This window comes from Trachemys scripta, chromosome 3 (genome assembly GCF_013100865.1).
Source record: "Trachemys scripta elegans isolate TJP31775 chromosome 3, CAS_Tse_1.0, whole genome shotgun sequence".
In the NCBI taxonomy this organism is placed as follows: Eukaryota; Metazoa; Chordata; order Testudines; family Emydidae; genus Trachemys; species Trachemys scripta.
The window spans coordinates 84452943-84477705 of NC_048300.1; the positions used below are offsets into that span (position 1 = coordinate 84452943).

Genomic DNA, 24763 nt, shown 5'->3' on the forward strand with positions numbered 1-24763 from the left:
AACCGTGTTCCACAATTATGGCCCCTAATGTCAGGCACAGTTCTCTCAGTCTTTCACTATTCTGATTTTGGGAACCAAGGCTGTGCTTCCCCACTGCTTTCTCCATTCTATTGTCACCATCTTGAACTTTGGCATTAAAGCTCCCCCATTACTAAGCAGATGTCATGCTTGCGAATATTGTTAAAGTTGTCCGTTGGTGGATAACATTGTGTAACTGTCATTTATGTATCGTATTTTAAACTTAGCTCGGAGCAACCACCAGTCAAGCCTATCCCTCTTCAGTTAGATACTTCCAAAGTTTTACAGTAAATAGAGATACAGAGACAGTGGCACTTTTCTTCAAAGGGGATGAAGGTGGGGTGTAGGATGACAGAAAAGAGAACAAAGGAAATTACCAGTGAGTAATTTTCACCTTGCCACCTCAGAGTGTCTCATCTAGAAAGTGATTGTGAGTACAGTCTTCATGCTGTTAGCTTGAGAAGGCTGGGTTCGAAGTGAAATATTAATCCCTGAGAAAGGCTTGGGAATCTCAGGGAAAGATCATCACCACATCATTCCTGGATTCAAGAGGTCTGAAAACCAATGGAGATGATACCATCAAAGAGCAAGCAAGCTCACCCCTGCCTTGTACTTCCTGACTTTCCACTCTTGGGAGGAAAAATAGGAGGGTAGCAGCACCAATTTTGTGCTCCAGATAAATGACTCGTGTGCCCATGAGCAGAATCAAGGAAACTTGCCAGAACTGGTTGTAGCAAACACACCTATCCTGGGGTGCCAAATTTAAAGATTAATTGAAGTACATAGGGGTTCAGACTCCACTCCTCAAGAAGAGGAATTGATTGATGAATCAGACTGCTCCTAAACTGTATGCATACTCTTTCTGAAGATAAACTGCAAAGATATGCTGCCAAGGCACAGGGACATTGATCTCTGTTCAGCCCAGGTTCTTCAAAGGGCAGACTGATGAATTGAAAAGGGAATCCTCAAGAACAAAATGGAGGAACTGCCCATGAGCTAGGCCAGTGGTTCTCAATCTTCCCAGACTACTGCCCTTTTCAGTAATCTGATGCGTTTCGTGTACTCCAAGTTTCACCTCACTTAAAAATTACTTGCTTACAAAATCAGACAAATTCAAAAGTGTCACAGCACACTATTAGTGAAAAACTGCTTACTTTTTCATTTTTACCATATAATTATAAAATAAATCAATTGGAAAATAAATATTGTACTTACATTTCAGGGCATAGTATATAGAGCAGTGTAAACAAGTCATTGTCTGTATAAAATTTTCGTTTGAATTGATTTTCTATGTTGCTTGTTGTAAAACCAGGCAAATATCTAGATGAGTTGATGTACCATCTAGAAGACCTCGGTATAACCCCCAGAGATAACCTGTTTGAATGCCACTAAACTAGGCAAGTGGGGATATTAAGGTACACATTCTTGAGACTGATGGAGCATAAGAAGTCTCCCTCTTGGATAGACTGTAGGGGTACAATAAAATTTAAAAAAACTGAATTCTGCTTTACCTCTGCTCAAGTTTAAGTCTATTTTCTTTGTAATAGATCTCTCTATGGTATTTATCAAACTTCTCAAAATTCAGAGATGTTTTAATGTATGTCTTTCAATTCTTTTATTGATGTCTCCACAACTATGTTTTTAGTTTTAGCCAAACTACAGGAAAATTTCCGAATTTCTTGTCTGATAGAATCTGTAGACCATGTGGTACATTAACAGAAAAATACAGAGAACCACTAGACATAGTAAGCTGAGCTACACAAGAAACTGGTTCTCTTTTATAAATAGTTAATCACAGAAAACCAAGAACTGAAGATGAAAAAGTTAAGATTTCAAGAAAAGAACCGAAATTGTCATAGTGAGGTCTAAGACACATACAACAAAGCTTCAAACTGCAATATGAATATTTCAAATTAACACAAAAAACAATAGCGGAATCAAGGAATTCCAGATGTAAAGCTTCCATTCCATCTTTAACATAACCATGGCATCCAGACATTGCATCAAAGACCAGTACACAGCATAATAATTCATATACTCTTCAATAGCTAGGTGAACAGACACTAACAATGTAGTAAAAAAAGTAGGTTGAAAGTTAACCAATAACTACTAACTATGCAGATACACACACTACACTGCACAGGCTCCAGAATCGTTAAAAGAAATAAACCTCAGTAGAGTGCATTAAGAAATTTGTTCAACATGTCAAGAACTCTTGGACTAAACCAACCACCTAAAGGTAGATACAAGAGAAAATTATTGGACTAGCAAGGTCCAAGGGCAATGAAAAGGTCACCCCCAATTGTTGGGAAAAGGAAGACTGCTAGAATTTCTACCTTTGTGCTGTCCCAAGACGCTGACTTGGAGAGTGGGGACAGCCGACACTTTTTTTTTTTTTTGGGGGGGGGGGGAGTGGGAGGGAATCCTTTAGCTTGCAAACTGATAAATGTGAAGTTCCACTCCCCTCTAGCCATCTCCTCCAACACCTCCAGAGACTAATGGCTGCTCCCTGCAGACAAGTCTCTACTACACCAAACCTCTCTAAGCTATTTTACACTCACCCTGCTCTCTCCCACATCACACACATACTTTCTGGGTGTTTGAGCTTCCCTCGAATAACTCCAGTCTCTGCCTCTGATCTGTCTCAGTTTTTCCAAGCTGCAGTATGAAGTTCACACAGTTCTTGATAGTTTCATGATGGCTGCCCACAGGGCTTTAAATAGCAGCAGAGAAATTAATTGGAATCTTGTTAATTTCATTCCACTGATACCCGACAAAGCTCTGACCATAAGTAGAAGCAGTAGGGCTGGCTCATCGTGTGCAGATGCAGGAAAACAATGAGACATCAATTGAGTTTTGCTTCACATTTGTGAGACTAACTTTACAACCTTAAGTGCTAGAATTTTAATTAAAAAAAGAGAAATGTCAATTTCTGCAGAATGTGATGGCTTATGCTCCCACACTCATTGGGGAAAGGAGCTCAACAGTATTTTCTCAAGTCTTGATGTATCACATACTAATCATCATCATAAAGGCTTAGGGGGCATGCCTACATGAACATTTAAGTATGTTTACATTGCAATTAAAAACCTGTGGCTGGCCCATGCAAACTAATTCAGTCTCAGAGCTGTTTAATTGCAGTGTAGGCATTCTTTGAGCTCTGGGACCCTCCCAATTCAAGCCTGAGCTACACAGATAAATGACATATTTGTGTTTAGTATTAAAATATTAGACCATTTTGGAATAAGAAGGGATAGCTTTTACTGGTACTTGTTGACTAAAAATAGGAAAAAATATTTTACGTACAATCACTTGTAAGTGGAGGACCATAGGAAGTTATGTAAAAGTTGACTGTGTTCTTACAACTTAAAATAGCCAATTAAGCATTGAAGAAATTTTTATGAAAACTGTTCTAATTTAAGTAGTAATTTAGAGCTAGTATTTAACAGCTTCAAACAACCGAAAATAATGTTATATAATGGAAGTACTAAGACTTAAAACTAAAAGTGTTAGCCAGCACCATGGAAGAAAATTAGTTACTTACTTCAACAGCTCATTGTATGCAAAAATAACTCATTCATTGCCCGCAAGTTATGCTTGGCTTAAAATAAGGAGCAAATTCATCTCTTATTTCCTTCATGATTTACCTTGGTCATCTTATATCTAATACTGTGATCCACATTCTGTCTTTAATAGTCAACTCGTTTTGCATTTCCAGGCTAATCATCTATTTGGTGTTCCTTCTAAAAACCACTGAGTCCTAATAGTAAAACAATTGCGAACGTATCATAAATATAGGGAATTCAACATTAAAGTTATGAAATCTAAGTGAAATAAATAATATTCATACATACAAAGCCTGTTAATTCTAAAATTCAGTTTCCCTCCTGTTCCTTAAAATTTATTAGAATGAGCCATAAAAATCAATGTCTCCACTGAGTCCATGTTTTTTAGTGTCTAGGAGTGTTATAAATTTAAGTTCCTGAGCTTGCCTTTTGAAGGTGTTGTGCATGTTTTCTTTGAGGAGGACAGAGATGAGATATGGAGTGATTGCTTAGTGAAAAGTTACTATTTTCCCTTAAAAGTAGTAAACCCAGTCTTCTCATAGAAGAGACACACATGAAAGCATATCACATTTTCTTCCAGCACACTTTACTTAGCATTCCCTTAATGGGATCAGATTTCCATTTATCATGTCACATACAAAAAGATCAAAATCTCTCTGAAAAAAACCTAAACCTTATTTATTGCAAATTCCACCCTCCCCTGCCCAACCTATCCCAATTAAATTTTAAGAAAACTGGGGCATTACAAAATATATTTTTCACAACTATATTTTTAAACTGTTTTCTGTACTGCAGCCTTATTCTTTCTACTGGAATGTTACTTGGAATCTGTACTTTAGAAGTCACAGCTCAAAAATTTGGAGAGATCTGAATGTAATTACTTACTGCAGGTACCAGTAATTTTTTCACTTCTTCAACAGCCCTCTTCAATTTGATTTCTGCTCTGTTTTGAGCATCTTCCACAGTGATTAGTACATGTAAATCTTCATTCAGGTGTTCCCAGTTGGGCTTGCCTCTGTTTTGTTCCTCCTAAAATAAATAAATTAAATAAATTCAATCAAAGGCTCATGGAAATTATTGAATTTCCTTGGCTACTGTATATTCATAAAATCTTTATCACCCCTTTTTGTCTTTAGGGTTTAAAAAAGCCAAACAAAAAATGACCATCACAACATATTGTGCCTTCAACAGATGACAAGAGTTTCCGGAGTGGGGAGACGGATTGGGTGGTGGGCGGAAAGTCTGAGCAGATCTGAAAACTGAACACAAGTTTTTTTTGTTTTGTTTTTTTTTGTTTGTTTTTTAAAATAAACAACCTTAACCTAAGACAGTACTAAAATTTACTTACAATTTTCAAACAATTAAAAAAGTTGACATGAATGGGAGGGCATAAATATAAAACTGCAAAATTTCCAGTTGACTACTAAAATAACTCCTCTTCAGAGCTCATCTTTTGTTTAAAACAACAGCAAAGTGAGTAAGACTAAAAAAAAAAAAAAAAAAACAAGCACCGCAATGAATAAAATTTCTTTTAGAACAAGTAACCCCTTCCTCCAGCACATGGAATAGAGAAAGAGCAGGATGGGGACCAAAAAAAAAAAAAAAAAAAAAACTTGAATGCCTAAATGGCCCCAGAGAGCAGCGTCTAAACAGATGAAGCACGTTGTTGGTTAAATAAGAGATTACTTAAGTACCTGTAACTAAAGGTCCTTCAAGATGCATCATCTCTATTTATATTTCAAATGCGGATGTGCATGCACGCCATGTGCTGGAAATTTTCAGTAGCAGTGTCCGTTGACCTGCATGTGCAGCATACGTTGCCTCATGTTCCAGGTGGGATTGTAAGAGGCCATGCAGGGCAACACTCCTTCAGTCACCGCTGGTTAGCCCAGTCTGCAGCAGAGGGGATTGTGGGTGGGTCATGGAATACCAATAAGGACTACACATCTCAAAGAACCTCCAGTTACCAGCTAAGTAACCTCTTCATCTTTGAGTGATGGTCCCATGTGTATTCCAAATGCAGGTGAGTATCAGGAAGTGATCAGCTTAGAGGTGGGTGCGAGGATGCAAGAGGTACTGCCTTCTGCTGCTCATTGGTCGATGGAGTAATGGGCTGTGAAGGTATGTACAGGGCGCCAGGTCACTGCTCAGCAGATGTCGTGCCAGGGGATAAGTGTGAAAGGGAGCACGTAGCAAGGGGCTCAAAGGGAGGTCTGGTGAGGATGGAGAGCACAAGATTGAGGTTTCGGAGGGGTGGGGGTAGTTTAAGGACTGGTAGGAAGTTGTTCAACAGCCCTCTGAGAAATCAGGTGGTGGTGGGATGAGTAAAGAAAGTGTCCATCCACCGGCAGAAGGAAAGCACTATGCACTGCTAAGTGGACCCGGACCGAGCTAGGGGCAAGGACTGAAGTCTTAAGTTCTAAGAGATAGTCCAGGATGGTGGGGATGGAGATGTCCTTAAGGAGGAGACAGATATGTTACACCCAGTAGGTGAAATGCTTCCACTTCACTATGTAGCACGCCTGTGTGGAATCTTCCTTGCTGTGCATAAGTATTTGCCAAACAGATGTTGAGCAGGCATTGTCTATGTGTGAGCCCCATCCAAAAATCAGACTGTCAGTCGAAGCGGGCTTGGGTTAGGGTGCCAAACTCAGCCTCGGTCCTGGGTGAAGAGGTCTGGCAGAGTGGGGAGACGGATTGGGTGGCAGGCAGAGAGTCTGAGCAGGTCTGAAAACCAGAACTGCCATGACTGTGGCCTGGTTGTGGTGGATCTTGCACAGGATTTGAAGGAGGAGGGGAACAAGGAGAAAGGCATAGCTGAGACCACTCCACCATGGAAAGAAGAGAGCATCTCCTTGCGAATCGTGCCCCCGACCTCCTGGGAGCAGTAGAGCGGGAACTTAACAGTTTTTGCAAGTGGCAAAGAGGTTCCAGCGAGGGATGCCCCAAACACTGCAGATAGAGCGAAGAGTGGGGTTGTATTGTTCCTACTCCTGATTGAGGAACCAGGTCAAGCTTAGCGTGTGTGCCAGAGAGTTCAGAGCCCCCGGGAGGTATACCACGTGGAGTGTGACATTGTGGTGGACACAATCATCACACACTGACTGGGACCCAGTGCCCCCTTGTCTGTTTATGTATGCCACTGCAATGGTATTGTCGGAGAGGAGCTGAATGTGTTGGGCTCGGATGAGGGGCAGGAACGCATGGCAGGCTAAGTGGACTGCTCGCAGCTCCAGAATATTGATGTGCAAGCATGCTTTGAACTGTGTCCAAGCCCGTTGGGCAGCATGTCTGTCCAGGTGGGCTCCCCAATGGGCTAGGGAGGCATCCATGGTGATGGTGGCTGTGGGGGTGGGAGTGGTGAAGGGGATGCCTAGTAGCACTTTGGCAGCATTAGTCCACCAAGCTAGGGCGGCCCGGATGGGGCATGGGACAATCAGGATGGTGTCAAGGTGGATGATGTGGAGTCTGCAGATAGAAAGGAGCCACAATTCCAGAAAGTACATGTTCAAGAGGGCATGCAGCGTCACATGGGTGCAGGCCGCCATGTGGCTGAGGTGGCAGAGGCAGCAGTGCACTTCGGTGCGTGGATTTCGATTTAGGGCTGCCATGAGGGCCGTCAGGATGGCGAAACTGTCTGCTGGGAGGAAGGCCTGCGCTCCCATGGAATCCAGGCACGCCCCAATTAAATAGATTGCGTCAGGACAAGCACATATTTCTCCTCATTCATACAGATGTCAAGAGTGGCAAGGAGCAAGCAGAGAGCACGGAGGGTCGACGTAGTTTTGGCGAGGGTTGATGTCACCAGTAGCCAGTCATCTAAGTAAGGGAACACAGTTGGGCCATGATGATCGAGAAGACTTTGGTAAATACCCTTGGGGCCGTTGCAATGCCAAAGGGAAGAACTCTGAACTGGTAGTGGTTATGAAGTGAAGCAACCTACGGTGGGCCGGATGGATGTCAATGTGGAAGTATGTGTCTTTCATGTCAAGGGCTGCAAACTATGGTCCCTGGGGAAGGGAGGGAATAATTAATGCAAGTGTCACCATATGGCACTTGACTTCCTGATGAAGGTGTTGAGTAGTTGGAGATCGAGTAAAGGATGGAGACCTCCTCCCTTTTTTTGGATGAGAAAGTATGGGGCGTAGAAGCCATTGCTGACAAAAGGGTCAGGCACTGGTTCAATTGCACCTTTCATCAGGACGGCATCAGCTTCATGCTGAAGGAGGCTGCAATGCGAGAGATTCCCAGGAAGTGCCCACGAGGGGACCCTAATAGGATGGGAAGGTAAGAAACTCGATAGAGTAACCGTGCAGTATGCTCTCCAGTACCCAACAGTCCATGGTGATCTTGCCTCAGTTGTGGGTGAATAGGGCAAGATGGCCCTCAAAGGTGGTAGAGGAGGCTGGGGATGGTGATGTGGGGGGCTCGCTGCTCTTCAAATGCCTGTCAAAACTGGGTCTATGGTTGATTCCATGTTATGATGGAGGAGATGGCTGATGGTTGCGGATGCGGTGATATAGGGCAGCATCATACAGGCTCCTGATACGGAGTGTAATTGGGCTGGTATGGTGCACGGAAGTGTGACCTCTGGTTTTCAATGGGGCACCGGGGTGTAAATCCTGAGATAGTGGATTCTTGCTCTCGAGACTTACACAGAGAGTGGAGGGACTCTTAGAAGAGAACAACTTGTCCTTGTTGAAGGGGAGGTCTGGATCTCCCTGGGACAGCCAGAAGGATTGCAGCTAGGAGTCTCTTCGCATGATGATGCCTGTGGCAGGAGAGCAGGACGACATATCTACTGCATCCACTGCAGCTTGGAGGCTAACCTTGGCCATCAGGTGGTCTTCCTCCACCAGGGTCTGGAAGATCTGTTGCTTGTCCTGTGACAGATCCTCCAGGAACTTTGCTATCTTGACACAGTTATTAAAGTCATACCTAGCAGAGTCTGGTAGTTAGATATGCGGAACTGCAGGGCTGCAGAGTAAATCTTGCGGCTTAGGAGGTCAGGGTGCTTTGCTGCTCTATCTGGGGGTCTGGAGATATGTTTAGTCTCCACATTCACCACCTGTGAAGTGGCGTGGGGAGGGGGGGGGAGAGAAGAGGGAGGAAAGAAAGTCAGCCCTCTTGGCTGGGACAAAATACCTGCATTCCACTCTCTTAGGTGTGGGGGTGCATGAAGCTGGTGTGTGCCAGAGTACCCATGTAGGTTGAAGGATATAGTTTTTTACAGGCAGGGCAACATGAGATGGTACCCTTGGTTAGAGGATGTCTAGCAGATGGTGATGTTCATCCAGGACTTTCTCCAAAGGTATGACCATCAGGAGGCAAGAAGGCTGGGGGGAATTGGTACATTGACAGGAGAGGATGATGCAGCTGGCGGTACCAGCTCCTGCTCAGTATCTGTTTCCAGATCTGAGCTGGATGGTTCCAGCACAGGGGCTCAAATGGAAGGGTGTGAGGCCTGTGACAGTGGATATGGATGGTGGTATGGGTTGCGTGGTGGCCATTGTGCCCATAAGGGTCGGGTCCTGGGGGTACTACAGGCCCCAAAGGTATGCGTATCAAGGTGGTGGTGCCACAGCGCACCCTGCCTGATGCAGCTGTCACCTGATGGTTCCTCTGCTGGCTGAGTAGCTGTGGCGTCCAAAGAGACCACCGGTAGCGGTGGAACCATCAGTGCGGTCAGTCCCACAACCGCCAGGTGTGGTCTCTGGCCCAGGAGGAGCGGTGCATCTGCCAGGGTAGAGGGCTGCCGTGCCAAGGGCAGTGGCAAGGGTGGATCTGGCAGGTCTGAGTGCGAGTTTGGAGCAGTGATTTGACTAGCCCAGGTGTCCAGGGTACATCCCACTGACTGCTGATATGGGGAGGCGTGACCTGGCATGGTTTGGGGAGAAAATGCTGTACTTCACTGCAGTCTGCAACAGGGACTTGCTGCAATGGCCATGTGAGCACTTATGAACTTTGACTTGGACTTGTTCTGTGCTTTCAATGCTGTTGGATCCAGGCAGAAGGTGGCAGATGGGTATTCACCGCTGGTATGGAATACACATAGGGACCATCACCCAAAAACCTCAGCAATTTCAAGGAACGCTACAGCAGCCACCCCATATTAATTGCTCTCAAGAAAAGCAAAATAAGGCAATCTTCTCTTGATCTCAAGTATTTACAAATATGCATTTTTCTTCCAAAATGAAGGCAAAAGAACATAAAATACAGGTTTATCTTTGGACTGATTTAATTGCTTAGGATGACAAGAGTTAGTCTTAATATTTTTGTCTTAAATGGAGAGTGAACAGAAAGTTTGCTCTACCTGAGCAATATTAGAATATGGTAATATTTTAAAAGACATTAAAAACAATGGCTAAAAGCTCTAAAAGAATTAAGTCCCATTGAAGACAGAGATTGAGACACATTCAGAAAAAAAAAAATCTTGTACCACCATGTATATACAGAGGCAGTTCTTAATTCTGCAATTAAATTGAGCTAAAAGCATACTCGGCATAGCAGAACATTCTTCTGAAACCTACTTGTGGAACAAACTTTTAACATTACCTTTCAAAAACCAAAAAACCCAAACCAATAATTAATATTTCAAGAAATGGAAGGCAGTCTGTGTTGATTTCAGAGGTGACATTTTAAACTCAAATTATTTTAAATCCTTCCAACAACTCTCAACCAGTTTTTTTTATTATTATTATTATTATTTATACACGTTTTAATCAACAAATACACTACTAGGTAATTTAAAGTGATAAAAACCTGAGTATTCCACAATTAACAAATAGTGTGGAATATTTTATATTTAATCCATTATAAAAGTTTCTATGGAACAGACAAGCATAAAAATTAAAGCATGAGAAAACGTAAGGGAAAAGTATCTGGGGGATATAGCAGGGACAAAGGAGACAAGAGGGAACACAGAAGGGAAAAATCAAATGATCTTAGATGTCTAAACTAATACAAGAAATATGGGGAACAAACAGGAAGAATTAGAAATACTAGTAATTAATCACAATTATGACAGCAGAACAGAGACTTGGTGGGATAATTTACAACTGGAATATTGGTATAGAATGGTACAGCTTGTTCATGAAGGACAGGCAGGGAAAAAAAGGAGGAGGCATTGCTTCGTATATCAAAGATGTATATACTTGCACTGAGGTTGAAATAGAAGAGAGAGGCAGACCTATTGAGCATATGTGGGTAAAGATAAAAGGGGTAAAAAACCAAAAGGTGATATAGGTGTCCACTATAGACCACCTAACCAGGAAGAAGAGTTGGAGGAGGCCTTTTTTTTTTTTTTTTTTTTTTTTTTTTTTTAAAAGAACAAAATCATCCAAACCACAGGACTTGGTAGTGATGGGGGACTTGAACTATCCAGACATCTGTTGGGAAAATGATACAGCAGGGCACGGATTATCCAACAATTATTTGGAATGCATTGGAAACAACTTTTTATAACAGAAGGTACAGAGAGCGATTACAGGAGATTTGATTCTGACAGGGAGGAACTAGTTGAGAATTTGAAGATGGGTGAAAGTGATCATGAAATGACAGAACTCATGGTTTTAAAGAACAGCAGAAGGGAAAACAGCAGAATAAAGACAAAAATCTTGGAAAAGGCAGACTTAAGCAAACTCAGAGAATTGGTAAGTAGGATCCCACGGGAAGCAAGTCTAAAGGAATAAAGAGTTCAGGAGGATTGGCAGTTTTTAAAGAAACATTATTAAGGGCACAAGAGCAAACCATCCCAATGTGTCGGAAAGATAGGAAGTACGATACGAGACCCACTGGCTTAACCAGGAGATGTTAAATGACCTGAAACTCAAAAAAGAGTAATACAAAAAGTGGCAGCTAGGTCATATTATGAAGAATGAACATTAAAAACACTACAACCATGCAGGGACAAAATTAGAAAGGCCAAAAATGAAATTAAGCTAGCTAAGGACAACAAAACATTTTACTTACACACACACACACACACACACACACACACACACACACACACACACACAGAAACAGAAAGACCAAGAACAGGCTAGGCACGCTTGCTTCCTGCAGCTTCCATTGGCTGGGAATGATGAACCGTGGCCACTGGGAGCAGCGGGGGGCTGAGTTTGAGGACGGTCAACATCAGCAAAACGTCTCGCGGCCTACAATAAGATTACCCTGATGGGCCACAGGTTGCCTGACACTGGTCTAGATAATCCTTAGCCCTGCCTCAGTGCTGGGGACTGAAATAGTTGACCTACTGAGGTCCCTTCCAGTTCTAAATTTTATGATTCTATATTTGGTCAAAGATTCAACCGCCATGTTCGCCTTTTAAAAACTCCACTGCAAAAGAGAAATGTTCAGCTGTCAATTAACAGTCTTACATTTCTATGATTTGTTATACTGGAGGAATGGGAAGACACACATGAACATAAAGTGTATCAATACATAAAATATTTCTCCTCACATGTACTGTATCAGCTACTGAGATTGTTGGGAAGTGTGTCATCTAAACCTCTATTTTTACAAACATGTTAAGTAACATTTTAAATAATACTGATTGGAAGATTACTTATAAGAATTTCAGGAGCTGAGAGAAGAGAAAAATAACCTTCATTTACAGGGGTACAGTCTGACATCAAAAGCTCAGAAGATTCACTGTGTGCTCTCTGCCATAATTTAATCTGCTACAGAAGAATCCACCAAAGGACATTTGAGGTGTATTTGGCCCACTCACCATATCATGGTCAATACTCTAGTACCTTGGCTTTCATCTCAGAGTAAATTACCATTTACACAATTCAGATTCAACTTTTAAAAGATTATCCTAAGCAAGAGTAAGTTACATTTTCTTTTATAAAGATGGAAACAAACAGTACCTTAATAGGAACCAACCTGAATCATATTTTTAAAATCCTATTATGAGAAATCAGATTAACATTGTTAAACCAGCAGAGAACAGAATGATAATCTACTGCTCGCTTTTACTTTTGCTCTAGATGTTCATAAACTGCCAGGAAGAGGAGCGTTCCACTGCAACTGTGTGGATGATTGGTGAGGAAGGGTCAGAGACAACATCTGGAGCCCTCAGAGGACTATCAAAAGAACGGCTGTAGTCCAAGAGGGACAATGACAAGGAAAGTCCAATGAATGTGAACTTTCATTCAATGCTTTGTAAAGCTTTAATAGGAGTATATGTCTACATTATAGCACATTAAGTCTTCAGAGTGACGTTGCAAAACAAAAATAGAAATATGTATGAATACATTGGTACCCAACTATTTCATTAAAAAAATACCTATTTATTAATGACATTTTATGAAGCTACTGCTTTCACTAACTCTGATATTGAAAGTTAAGATTTAAGCATTGGAGGGGTGAAGAGAAGAAAAGGAGCCCAATGTTGTAAAAGTATGGGATAGGTGTTGGGGATTCAAATGTAACTGCCTTCTGTTGCCATCTTTTGAATTTAACACACTATAGTGAAATGCATACAAGATGCTTTTTAATGTACAGCATGCTAAATTCAAAACACAAGAGACAGCAAACGGCAGGAGTACACGTATATGATAGGCCAAACACTGAGGCAGCTGAGCCCAAAAAACTAGAACATGAAACAGCAGGTCTAACAATTCTTATCTGAAGGGAGAAAAGAGACTATCCCCATCGTTTTGGGCCCTAGTGGTGGAGACAGGGGATAGGAATGATAAGTCATTGCTCACCTGCAGAGAAAGGAGAGAAGAGAGGGGCACAAGAAGTGATGGACACTTTCTTGTGCCCCTCTCTTCTCTCCTTTCTCTGCAGACCCTTGATTTCCCAGGTTAGCATTGGAAAGGGATCACGTGGTGAGCACGTTTGAAAGAGAAGAGATGGGGCAAAGTCCAAATTTTTTTCACTATAATTGGTTTCACCTGCCTGAAGGAAAAAGGGTAAAACACACCCAATATCTGTTGGTTTAAGCTACATAACGGAAACATTATTTTCTTTAAAATTCTGTACATGTCTCTGGCCCAAAAGATCAGGGAACATATTCTAAAAAGTGACAAATGAAAACTTTTACTTGAAGTTTTCAGCTATCTAACCTGTTCTACACAAAATAGTGTCTGAAACCAATCTTGAGTTGCCAGAGCAGAGAACCCCCAACAGCAGCTTTTAGAAAATAAAAATTTGGACACAGGGACCCTAAGCACTAAAGAACGGTGTTCACAAGGGAATATGTTTATGGAACTAGTACTGCACTGGTGCGCTAGAATAAAATACAGTAATAAAATCTGTTATACTTTGCAAGCAAAACAGATTTCTAAAACAAACATTAAAGTACCAAAGATATAGTCCCCAGGGAGCACAATTCATGTTGCCAGATAATTGTCATCATCTGAGGAACCAACATCACAAAACATTGTAGCATTCTCTAGAACAATGCTTCAGATGACATGATTTCTAGCAAATTCCATTAAAAATGGTTAATTTACTACACTGGTAATCTGCCTGAGATAACTGGACAGAACTCATTAATCTGTTAAAGTATTAATAGCGGCTTAAACATAATATGGAAGACTATTATAACAGGTTTCTATTTCCATTATTGCCACAAATTTGAACAGTTGTAAAAAAGCCTGGATAGGATTGTAACAAAACTGTGACCAACATTTAATATTTTATTCAAATACTGATACACTACTGACATTAACATTTCATAAAACTATCTGATATTTTAAAAGTAGGCTGCATATAACTGAAATAAACATTAGCTAAACAGAAAAAACCCAGAGTTTAAATTTTTTTTCAAGCATTTTGATAAAAGCATTGTGACTCAGCCCTCTGAAGAAAACAGGTTTAAAATAATTTACTAATTACAGTATCTATTTGAGCAACAAAAGTAATTCCATAACATGAAGCATCAGAACACACTGATCGTCCTAACCCCTTGCTGATACGCTGCTTTAATTGTGCATTTATAGTCAGGCAAATTAACGAAGGCTTTCACTCCTACTGAGCTCCTAATGGTGAGAGTTCACATACAGAAAGCTGCTGGAAAACAACACTAAAACATTAAAGCAGGGACTGGCTGTGCTATTCCTGGTTAGGGGAAAAAATGTTGTAGCTTATTGTACATATAACATTTATCTTGGTGCATTCACGTCTCTTCTATAAAAGCATAATATTAATATTTTGAGTTACTAGGCGAGCATAATTTCTCCTACATTGAATGTGAACTAAATGAAGTTAATATTTTATGTCAGGCCTTTAACCATATAGCATTATTTAAAATGATATCTTATTTAAGTAGTTTGGGATACATTGTACACCAAGTACCTCTTTCAAGACAATTGTGGGTTATAAACAAGTGGTATATTTTCAACCTGAAATTCACTAGGTAAAATAGGGAACTGACATGATCAATGACTGATAGTTTTTTGTTTTGGAGATCTAGATGGCACTATGGATTACTCACTGTTTACGGATATGAGGTGAGATACTGTACTGCACCTCTTACGGGCCCAACACAAAACTCTCACCTCAGGACGAGGCAAGGTTAGAGTGGTTTTAAGCCAATTCTGGGCTCTGCTGGGAGTTGGAGTGTCCACTAACATAACAGCCCTGTGGATCTAAGTTACTGCAGCCTCCCATATCTTCCCTATGGGCTGCAGCGCTGTGTGGAATATCCACAGCACCGTGAGATACGGCTGCAGCACCAGCAGAGCTCTTTGCTTCCAGCCCCACCCTTGCATGCCCTTTATGCAGAGTTATTAGGTGGTCCTTGGGAGGCAGCATTATGGCTGTCTTCCACAACTCCTGCATCAGATGCCCCTTTATGCTGCTGGTCCAGCCTTCTACCTGGCATGAAAGGTTTGGAGCATGGGTGAGGATCTCACCCAGGGACACTTCCACAACTAGGTCACCAGTTCCATGTGCGATTTGCAATGGAACTCAGTGCATAAGACAATTACAGACAGCTTTAAAGAAAATAAATCTCCTTTAAATGGGATTTTCCTATAGGAAAAAAAAAATCTGACTTAAAAAAAAAAAATTTTTAGTTAAATAATAATCTTGTATAACAGGAGGAGGGGTGTGTATGTACCTACACACTGCTGCCCCCCCCCCCCCACACACACACAGTTAAAACAATATAATGCTTTTAGTGTGGACAGTTATCTGGGTGTTTATCTTGGTATAGTGTATTCTCATACAGTAAGGGGAAGACGGTATACTGGTATCAGGCACATTTATATCAGTATATCCGTGTCCACGCTAGTGTTCGTACCAGTGTAATTATTTCAGTGAAAGAATCAGTCCTCTAATGGAAACAGTATACTGACAAAACACACAAGTGTGGACCGGACTTTGTTTCAGGCAATCTGCAGAAATAGCATCAGTTCAAACTCAGTTCATGTTTTCAAAGTTTTTTGCCACCATAACGACTAGAGACTTTTTTTTTTTTTTTTTTTTTTTTTAAATGAAAGCGTGGTTCAAGAGAACAATTCTCCAGCAATGGGCAGATTCCTCACCATATTCTGTAGTCATGGAATACATGGAGCTTTAATTATATTTAAACTAATGACAAATCTATTAGCAGTTACCAATTAAACTAACAGATAATTATACAGAGCTCACATTTAAGATAATCTATACTAGGTTTAACACCCCTTCTGTATGTACCCCATTGAATCTAAGTTAATAATTAATTCTGTTGATCAATACTAAGCAAATTTTCCTGTTCTATGACAATCAATATCATTAAGAAAACTGACAAAAATGAATATCTTTTGGCTATATTTTGGCTATAAGCAATGCAATATGTCACTATAAAATAAATTACTCTGCTAATAGGAAATCTTAAAATGCAATTTTAACGAACTATCAATAGGGAACTAAATTCAAATAAAAAAATGACCAGATTATAAACAGTTCAGCATTTCTAAAAAGCTCTCTTTTGAAAATAATGGTATGAGCAACACAGATTTTACAACTTTCCCTTACGGTACTTGTTGACTATCGGTCTCGTGCTGGTATTTAGCCTTAGATGGAGTTTACCACCAGCTTTGGGCTGCATTCCCAAGCAACCCGATTTTACAGATTTTTACAGTGTGTTGAGCATTACTATACATTACTGGACATAAAATTTGCACTCATTATAAAACAAAATTTAATATATTTGTTGTACCTCAATTTCACAATTTTACTGAAGTACTTGGTCCTTGATTTCTAATGTGTTCTATTCCATTAGAAAATAAGATTCATTTACCATTGTAATCTTGTTCAAGAGAGAGAGGATGGTCCAGGGATCAGGGCATTAGCCTTGGATTTAGGAGAGCTGGAGTCAATTCCCTGTTCTGGCAGAGACTTCTTGTCTGATCATGGGCAAGTCACTTATCCTCCCTGTGCCTCAATTTCACATCTGTAAATTGGGGATAACAGCACTACCCTACCTCAGGGGAGAGTTGAGAGAGTAAATACATTAACACTTGTGAGGTGCTCAGATACTATCAGATAAGTCTGGATCACAAGTGTTCTATATACTTCACAATAGCTTTCACAGGTTATTCTAGTCTACTGATTTAACTTTTACAACAGGATTTTAAATTATCTTAACATTAGCTTGATTTTTAGCCCATTACCTATGTACATCTATACAGAAGTGCATAGTTTCATGACTTCTTTCTGACAGTTCTAAGTATCATGTTTGCCCCTTGATATTCTACCTAGACTGCACAAATGTAGTTCACTGAATATACTTCAAACACCTTTTGAAGCTTTTGCAACTCTTGGCATTTACCTTTACTTACCTCAATTATATGGATTTAATCAATTTCTCTAAAAATTACTTTATTTAATGTATTTTAGTACATTATTAAAAGATTGTCCGGACTGAACTTTTATTAAAAATAAAAATGTAATAAATATTTTAAAATATGTTAATGGCAAGACTAGAACTGAGTAGAGCTGTGGCAATCCCAATTTAAAAAAAAATGTTTCAGGTAGACTGTACGTTAGATTTTTTTTGAAATTTTCAGTGAACCAAGAAGTAAAAAAAAGAGTTGTTTTCAACATTTCAAAACAAAACATTTCGACTTTTTCAACTCCCCCTCCCTCTGACATGAATAATTTGGCAAAACTGACATGCGTTCACAAAACGTTTTGATGTTGCTCAATCTGCATTTTTCACCCAAAATAAATAAATAAATAAAGTTTTGCCCCAACATTTTACCCAGCTCTGCAACTGATACTAAATATACCCTCCAACTATGCATGTAGACAGAACGGATTATCTCTTTGGTGTAATCTTTATACATACTTCGTACAATTTTCTTTGTATGAAGTATGTATAAAGATTACACCAAAGAGATAATCCGTTCTGTCTACATGCATAGTTGGGGGGTATATATATATATCTCCATCCAAGAGAACTCCTTGGATTTACCTTTGTTTACCACAACTATATTGATTTCATCCATTTCTCTAGGTGCTGTAGTTCCTGCTGCATTTCCACTTTTCCTACTCACTGCTGGTTTGTCACGCCTAACTTCATATTTTTAGCAAATTTGGTCACTGTACACTCAACAAATTATCTAGGGGAAAAAAATGAAGGAATGCTCAAAGATTCTTGGGGACTCCAGGACACCACCACTTGACCAACTCCTCAATCAGCTCAATATGCCCCCCTCATTTTTATCCAAACCACATTCCCCCAACTGTTCTACACAATAGCACCAAATGCAAAAACACGAAGAACAATTGTGCTCAGTGACAACATAACAATCTCACATTTTATTCAGATATGCTTTATGTGCAGTCTGAGCAATATATGACCCACAGCTAACCCCAGAGCAGTTTCTCCACTATTCTTTCCTGCTGTGACCACAATCCAATGTGGGAAAGAGTTGATGACAAGAAACAGAAGGTGACTGAGTCCCATGTCGAAAGAGATTGAAAACATTTGGAAAACTGTATATCTAGCCATCAACCCAGTCTCTCCTGGTTCTTACCCTTTACTCTAAATCTAAAATAGACTTTCACAACCACTGAGATTCATCCACATGGAAGTAATTGTTAGTGTAAATTATTAGCACGAGACTCCTTTCCCCATCCCTGATGCATGCTGTAAAGATAACTTTAGATACTGGCATTCAAATAAAGAACTAAATCAGTGGGACTCTGGGAACCCCTTTCACATTGCAAGCCTCTGAGTGCGATCCACCCCAATAAATTAAACACCCTTTTTAATATATTTAACACCATTATAAATGCTGGAGGCAAGCAGGGTTTGGGGTGGTGGTTGACAGCTCGCAACCCCCATTTAATGACCTCCCGGACCCCCAGTTTGAGACCCCCTGGACTAAATCAAGTACTCTGAGACCAATGACATGATGGGGATCCATTATTAAAAATGAGAAAATGGTGTAACCATTAAGAAATGAAGGTTTTCTTACATAACCGAGGTATTCATGATGACCTCTGCACATTCACACTATTGAAGTGGTTCTCAAAATTATTTAATCATGCCCTGCTTCTTTGTGTCTGTAATAGTTTACGCCTCCCCACACCACACAAGTACATATACGGATATATACGGTGGTACTTCACTTGAATCAGTTTTGGTTTCTTTTTTTCTCTGGAGGAATTTTTTTTCCCTGTTGCATGAATGAGCTAATGATCCATTGTACTAAGAGAAAAAGCAAAACTGCGATTGTGGTCCATGCTTACAATTAAACGGGCACACCGTGTTGTAGCAAATGGATTAAGTACAGATGGCAACGACTTTGTCTAATGCTATGGAAGCTTATCAGAAATCCGGCAAAATGCACAACTCCATCTGAGAACCTGGTACGTCTGGAGGAACCACCGTTGCTAGTTATTCATTGCTGTGGGTAAAATTTGCACAGTGAGTTTTTCCCTAAAGCATCTCACTCACCTCCAGAATGCATTCCATGCCTATCCAGGGGGACCCACCCATGAGTTTGAGACTCTGTGCACTACTGGAATGAACCAGCTGTGCAGCTTGGGCCTGTGGAAACAGAGTTGGACAGGGAAACTTAAGATTACCAGATACAAGGAGGGAGAACACTGAAATAGGGCAAGGAATTTGGGGGGAGGAGGGAAGGGGAGGTGACTGGGACTGGCTGGACAAAGACACTAGGACTCGGAATTAGTATGGAGGGAATAGGTATGTAGAGACAGATCTCTGACAAAGAGCTGGGATGCAGGGAGAGAGCTGGGACTGATTGGTCAAGGAGACCAAGAAGTTGGTGGGGGTAGGGGGGGTGAGGCGTATTGAGAATGGGTGGACAAAGACTCTGGGAATGGATGTGGAGAGGGGGAGACTAGGACTGGATAAACAAGGAGACTGGAATCAGAAGCCTGAGGAGTGTAGACTGGGACTGGCTAAGCGAGGCTAATGGGAATAGGGGACAATGCTGGGGAAGGCAGGGCAAGGTTGGACTGGAAGGGGCAAAATGGGAGAAAGTTGGGGGGAAACAAGCAAAAGAGTCTGCCCAAAGAGCACACCCCTCTTCAGAGCCTAGAATGGAATTCAAGTTTCCTGAGTCTCTCCATTCCTCTGCTGTCAGAGGAACAGGGAGAGATGTATGACTGTGTATCTGGCTGTATTAAAACACATTTTGTTTGAATGGGTTCAGCTTACTTAGTGACCCTGATTGCTATGTACGACTCTCCTGTCCTCATTATTATACCATTCCACCAATCTCCGTGAGATCTGCAAATGCTATTAGTAATGATTTTATATCTACTGGCAGATCATTGATAAGAAATCTGCTGAATAGGACCTGACTTAGTACCAGTCCCCGCCCCCATTAGAAACATCCCTATTGGATGATTCCCCATTGATGACTACTTGTTGAGATCTGTCAGCTAGCCTAGCTCCTCATCCATTTAATATATGCTCTACTGATATTGTACAGTTTTTTAAAAATAAGAATGTCACATGAAACCAATCACTTTTTAAAAGTCTAAATATATTTCAGCAATACGGTTATCTCTCTCAAGCTAGCTTGCAATCTCACAGAATTAATTCAGGTTTCTTTGACAAGGCCCATTGGGCATAAAAGCATGTTGACTTGCATTAGTTATATTCCCATCCATTAATTTTTTATTAATTGAATCCCACATCAGCTTTTCCATTATTTTGATCCGGGTGGCCTTGGGTGGTGGTAGGCAATCTTACTTGTCCTTTTTGAACACTGACACATTAACACTTCCAGTTTCCTGGAAATTCTCTTGATACTCCAAAATTTATTAGAAGTGAACAGCAGCAGGACACAGATCTCACTGAACTATTGGGTGCAAGGCGCCAGAACTTCTGATTTAGAAATGTTTTTCTCTAGTTGATGTTCAACATTTTCCTCACAGTTACTAACGGACTGGAAAGAAGTTCATAATCCTCATGGGATACAATTACATCATCCTGCTTCTTTCCAAATCCACAACAGAAATATTTGTTCTGCATTTTCCGCAACAACAACAATTTTATCATCATTACCTAGTGATAAGCCTATACCATTTTTAATATTTTTTGCTAATGTACTTGAATTCCTCAGTGTCCTTATATCAGCCAGTTTATTGATTTTCATTGATGTCTTTAGCTTCCCTTATCAATTTTCTATACTTAGCAATCTATATACATTAGAAGTTGTGATCTACTACTCCTTTTGTATGTCTGTATCTCTCTCTCTCACACACACTTCTAATTAGCCAAAATTGTCCTCTTTCTTGATTGCAGAATTGTGGCTTTTTGGCCCATCTGACTTCTTAAGGAAATCAATTTCCATTTCTCTTAGTTTTTCTTCTAAATAAATTTTGCTCCCAAAGAGCTGAACTGTACTTCCAAATGAGCTCCCAACTTTGGACCTCAGTAGGCACAGGCAGGGATAGAAGTGGTTGGCGCATCCCTCCTACCCCTTTCTAGCCTTGCTCTCCCAATGTTTGAAACCAGAGGAGAAACAAAGGATGCGACAATGCTCCAATGGATACTGCTATTAGAGGATTTCACTGTTTCAGGCTGCATTGCCAGCACATCCCAAGAGTTGGAATATGCAGAGATGCTCAAACTCTTGGTCTGACTATAGAGTCTACACAACGCCACACTCCAGGGAAAGATCATTTTAGCAAGGAAAGATTTTATTCCTGGTATTTTCTTATTCCCAAAAAAATAGTGGACTGAACTCTATCTAGAGAAGGACAACAACAATTATTATTCAAATATCCACAGAAACTAATTCTCTGTGAATCTAATCCCTAGTTTCAACTCTGAGGACTGTTCCCGGGCCCTTTATCGCGGTACAGCCTAATTCCACATCTTGATAAGGCAGAAGCAAAGAAAACCTCAGGTTTATGGCGGGCAAAGCTTACTGCAAGATAGTACTCTTTGGGCTAGCTACAACTCCATCACGTGATTGGCTGCTGTGGCACATAGCTACACTATCAGGGTCTGTAGAGTTATCCATATCTAGATGACTGACTCATACAAACTACAACTCACAGCAGGGTAGATTATACCCTGAAACTGATAGAATGTTCAGTTTTCATACCTCTGTCAACCCTACTTCTGACTCAAGTTTAGGACTTCGGATGGGGTGTTCTAGATTCCACAAGATCTCTAGTTTGCCTGGCTCAGGGATCTCATCCAGGCAGTGGATCTTGCCAGATTAAGAAGGCCCTGTGAAGTTTTATTTCTGAGTGAGAGGCCTACAGGATTCTTGCATCATTCTCTCCCTTTGCAAAGCTCTGGACGAAGTCCTTGAAAGGATGGTTGAGTCTAGTGCACACATGTTTAAAGTCCAGGCATGACAGTGTATTCTCAGCAGGTCAACGATTCTTCTGATGAACTTTACCGGATAATGTCTTAAAATGATTGTTGTTTCAACTTGTTCTCAGCTGGTAATAGACATGGATGCCTCCAATCTGAGGTATGGAGCACATCTAAGAGCTTTGACCACTTATGGCCTTTGGAATCCTTGGAAATTGAGACTTCACGTAAATTAGGCTGGAAATCAAAAGCTTTGCTTCTGCATAGGGGAGAGCCAAATGATACTCTCAGACAGTGTGGTTGCCATCTCTCTAATCAGATGTGGAGAGCTCATTCACTGCTGTTGTAACAGGAAGCAATCTGCGTGAATGATTCATCTGGAACCACGTAACCCCAACAGCTATACATCTAGAAAGATAAAGAATACCATAGCAATTGATTTCAGTCTCATGTGTAGATCAACACAAGTTGTCACTCAGGCACAGTTAGTGGTTAGTCTAATATTTGCCAGGTGGGGTTAGGCAGGGAGATTTGTTGGCTACAAATATCTGAGGTTTTGCATGAGAGCAAACAAGGTACTCCTTTATGACATTCGTCCACTTCTTTTCATCTCCAAAGTTGCTGAAGGACTCAACAGTACATAAAGTGATCTTGGTAATGCCAGCTTGAGTATGGCAGACTTGGTTCTCACAGCTGCTAGCTCTGTCAAAAGATTATCCCTTCACTCCTCCCTTATATCAGGATCTCTATTCCAGCAGAGGGGCAGGTTAGTTCATCCAGACCAAGTTTCTTCAGCTGGTAGTAATATTTCAGGGCCTTCCAAGGCTAAATGGCTTGTATGTGTTGGATTTGGTCAAGGAAGTCCAGCTCGAAACCAGGAAGCCTTATATTAGTGTTACGTTGCCAAATGGAACCAGTTTAAAAAAAAAATTTGCTAAAGGCAGAGACTTCAACCTGATTTCCTATCTGGTTCCAACTGTTCCGGTTATTCTTCAATCTGAATTTATCAAACCTATCCATAGCAATTGCAAAGATTTATTCAGAATCAATTTCTACTATTGTGTCCCTGTTAAATAGAAGTCAATGCCTGAGCAACCTCTGGTGAAACAGCTTCTAAAGTGGTTTATAAACCTCTGCACTCCTTTTGGGGAAATCTACTGATCTTTGAAACTTTAGTTTGGTGCTCATCAAACTTATGAAGGAGCCTTTGAGATCTTCAGTGAGAGTTGGTACAGACGTAGATGTCTTTCTGAAGTCCCTCTCACTGGTCAGATGGGTATCAGAGTTGCAAATCAAGGCTAATCCACTGTATATTATTTTCACAGAACCAAGGTGGTTTTCAGCCTCTCACAACGTATTTGATCAAAATTGTTTCACTCCATTTCTCTGCCTGCATTTTCCCCAAATCTCCATAGTCAATCAGGGGAGATGATGTGACATGTCCTGGATGTCAGAGCTATAAGGTACTATTTAGATAGAAATAAAGTGTTTAAAAAATATCCAAACCACCTGTTTGTGGACTCTGGGGAGAAATTCAATCTTTAGGCCATTTTAGGTAATCTACACCTCTCCTCTTGACTGTCCCCACAGCTCCTACTCAATAGCTTTCCCAAAGTGAGCAGATTGTCAATTATACTATTGCCCACAGGGTATCTGAGAAGCAACATCAAAGCTGACAATACTCTGGTCATTTTCCACTCTACTTGGAAAAGTTCTGAGCAGCAGACTTTGGAAGACAACAGCCCATATGTTCACACTTGGTTCACATGTAGAAAGTTAACTTTGCAGCCGCAAGAGCGACAAAAAGGTTTTATTTTCAAATAAAAGCTTAAATCCTGCAGAACTTCATGACATTTACCTAGTAAAACTCCATAAATGAAATCAAGTAGTTACTTCACCACATATTGTATGGGCAGCGCTCATCTGAACACACCCAACTCTGATTCTCTTAATTCATTAGATATCTAATGTAGCCCAATGAAAATTAGTAATTAAGTTTTTAAAATCCCCTATATGTAGAATGGGGCATTTTAAAAATTAACTTAAGTCTGTAAAAGTTGAACAGCTAGGATCTACAATTGAATATATAGGTCAATAAATCTGTTACAAGAAAATATAATTGTATGAACTTCCAATTTAACGTAACTGTTTTAATGCTTTGTGTAGGTCATCTTTCACATATTTATTATGAACCCTAAAGACTTTCCTAAGGTTTCAAATAAAATGATTCCCACAAATTCTTAATCTGCTTTACCACTATGTAGTACAGCTGAATTTTAAGTTCTAGTCTTTGGGAATTACATACTATCTAAAGGCTCATTGCTAAAGACATCAACTGTGTTTAGCAGTCCTTTTTCCCCTCATTAATTTAAGTGTACTGTTAGCAATGGTACTAGAAGTATGTAATAAAACCCTCATTACT

General features: G+C 40.5%; 1 protein-coding gene across 12 annotated transcripts in view; it reads right to left on the bottom strand.

Moving 5' to 3' along the window:
- The window catches only part of QKI (QKI, KH domain containing RNA binding), a 302149-nt gene that overhangs the window by 80242 nt on the left and 197144 nt on the right, over positions 1 to 24763 (bottom strand). For all 12 annotated transcript variants that reach the window (XR_004645072.1, XR_004645073.1, XM_034765256.1 and 9 more), the window contains one exon: positions 4470 to 4613. Coding sequence is in view for 10 of the 12 variants with exons in the window: in XM_034765256.1 (XP_034621147.1) it covers positions 4470 to 4613 (144 nt within the window). In the remaining 2 variants the exon portion in view is untranslated. The remainder of the gene's footprint in view (positions 1 to 4469; positions 4614 to 24763) is intronic.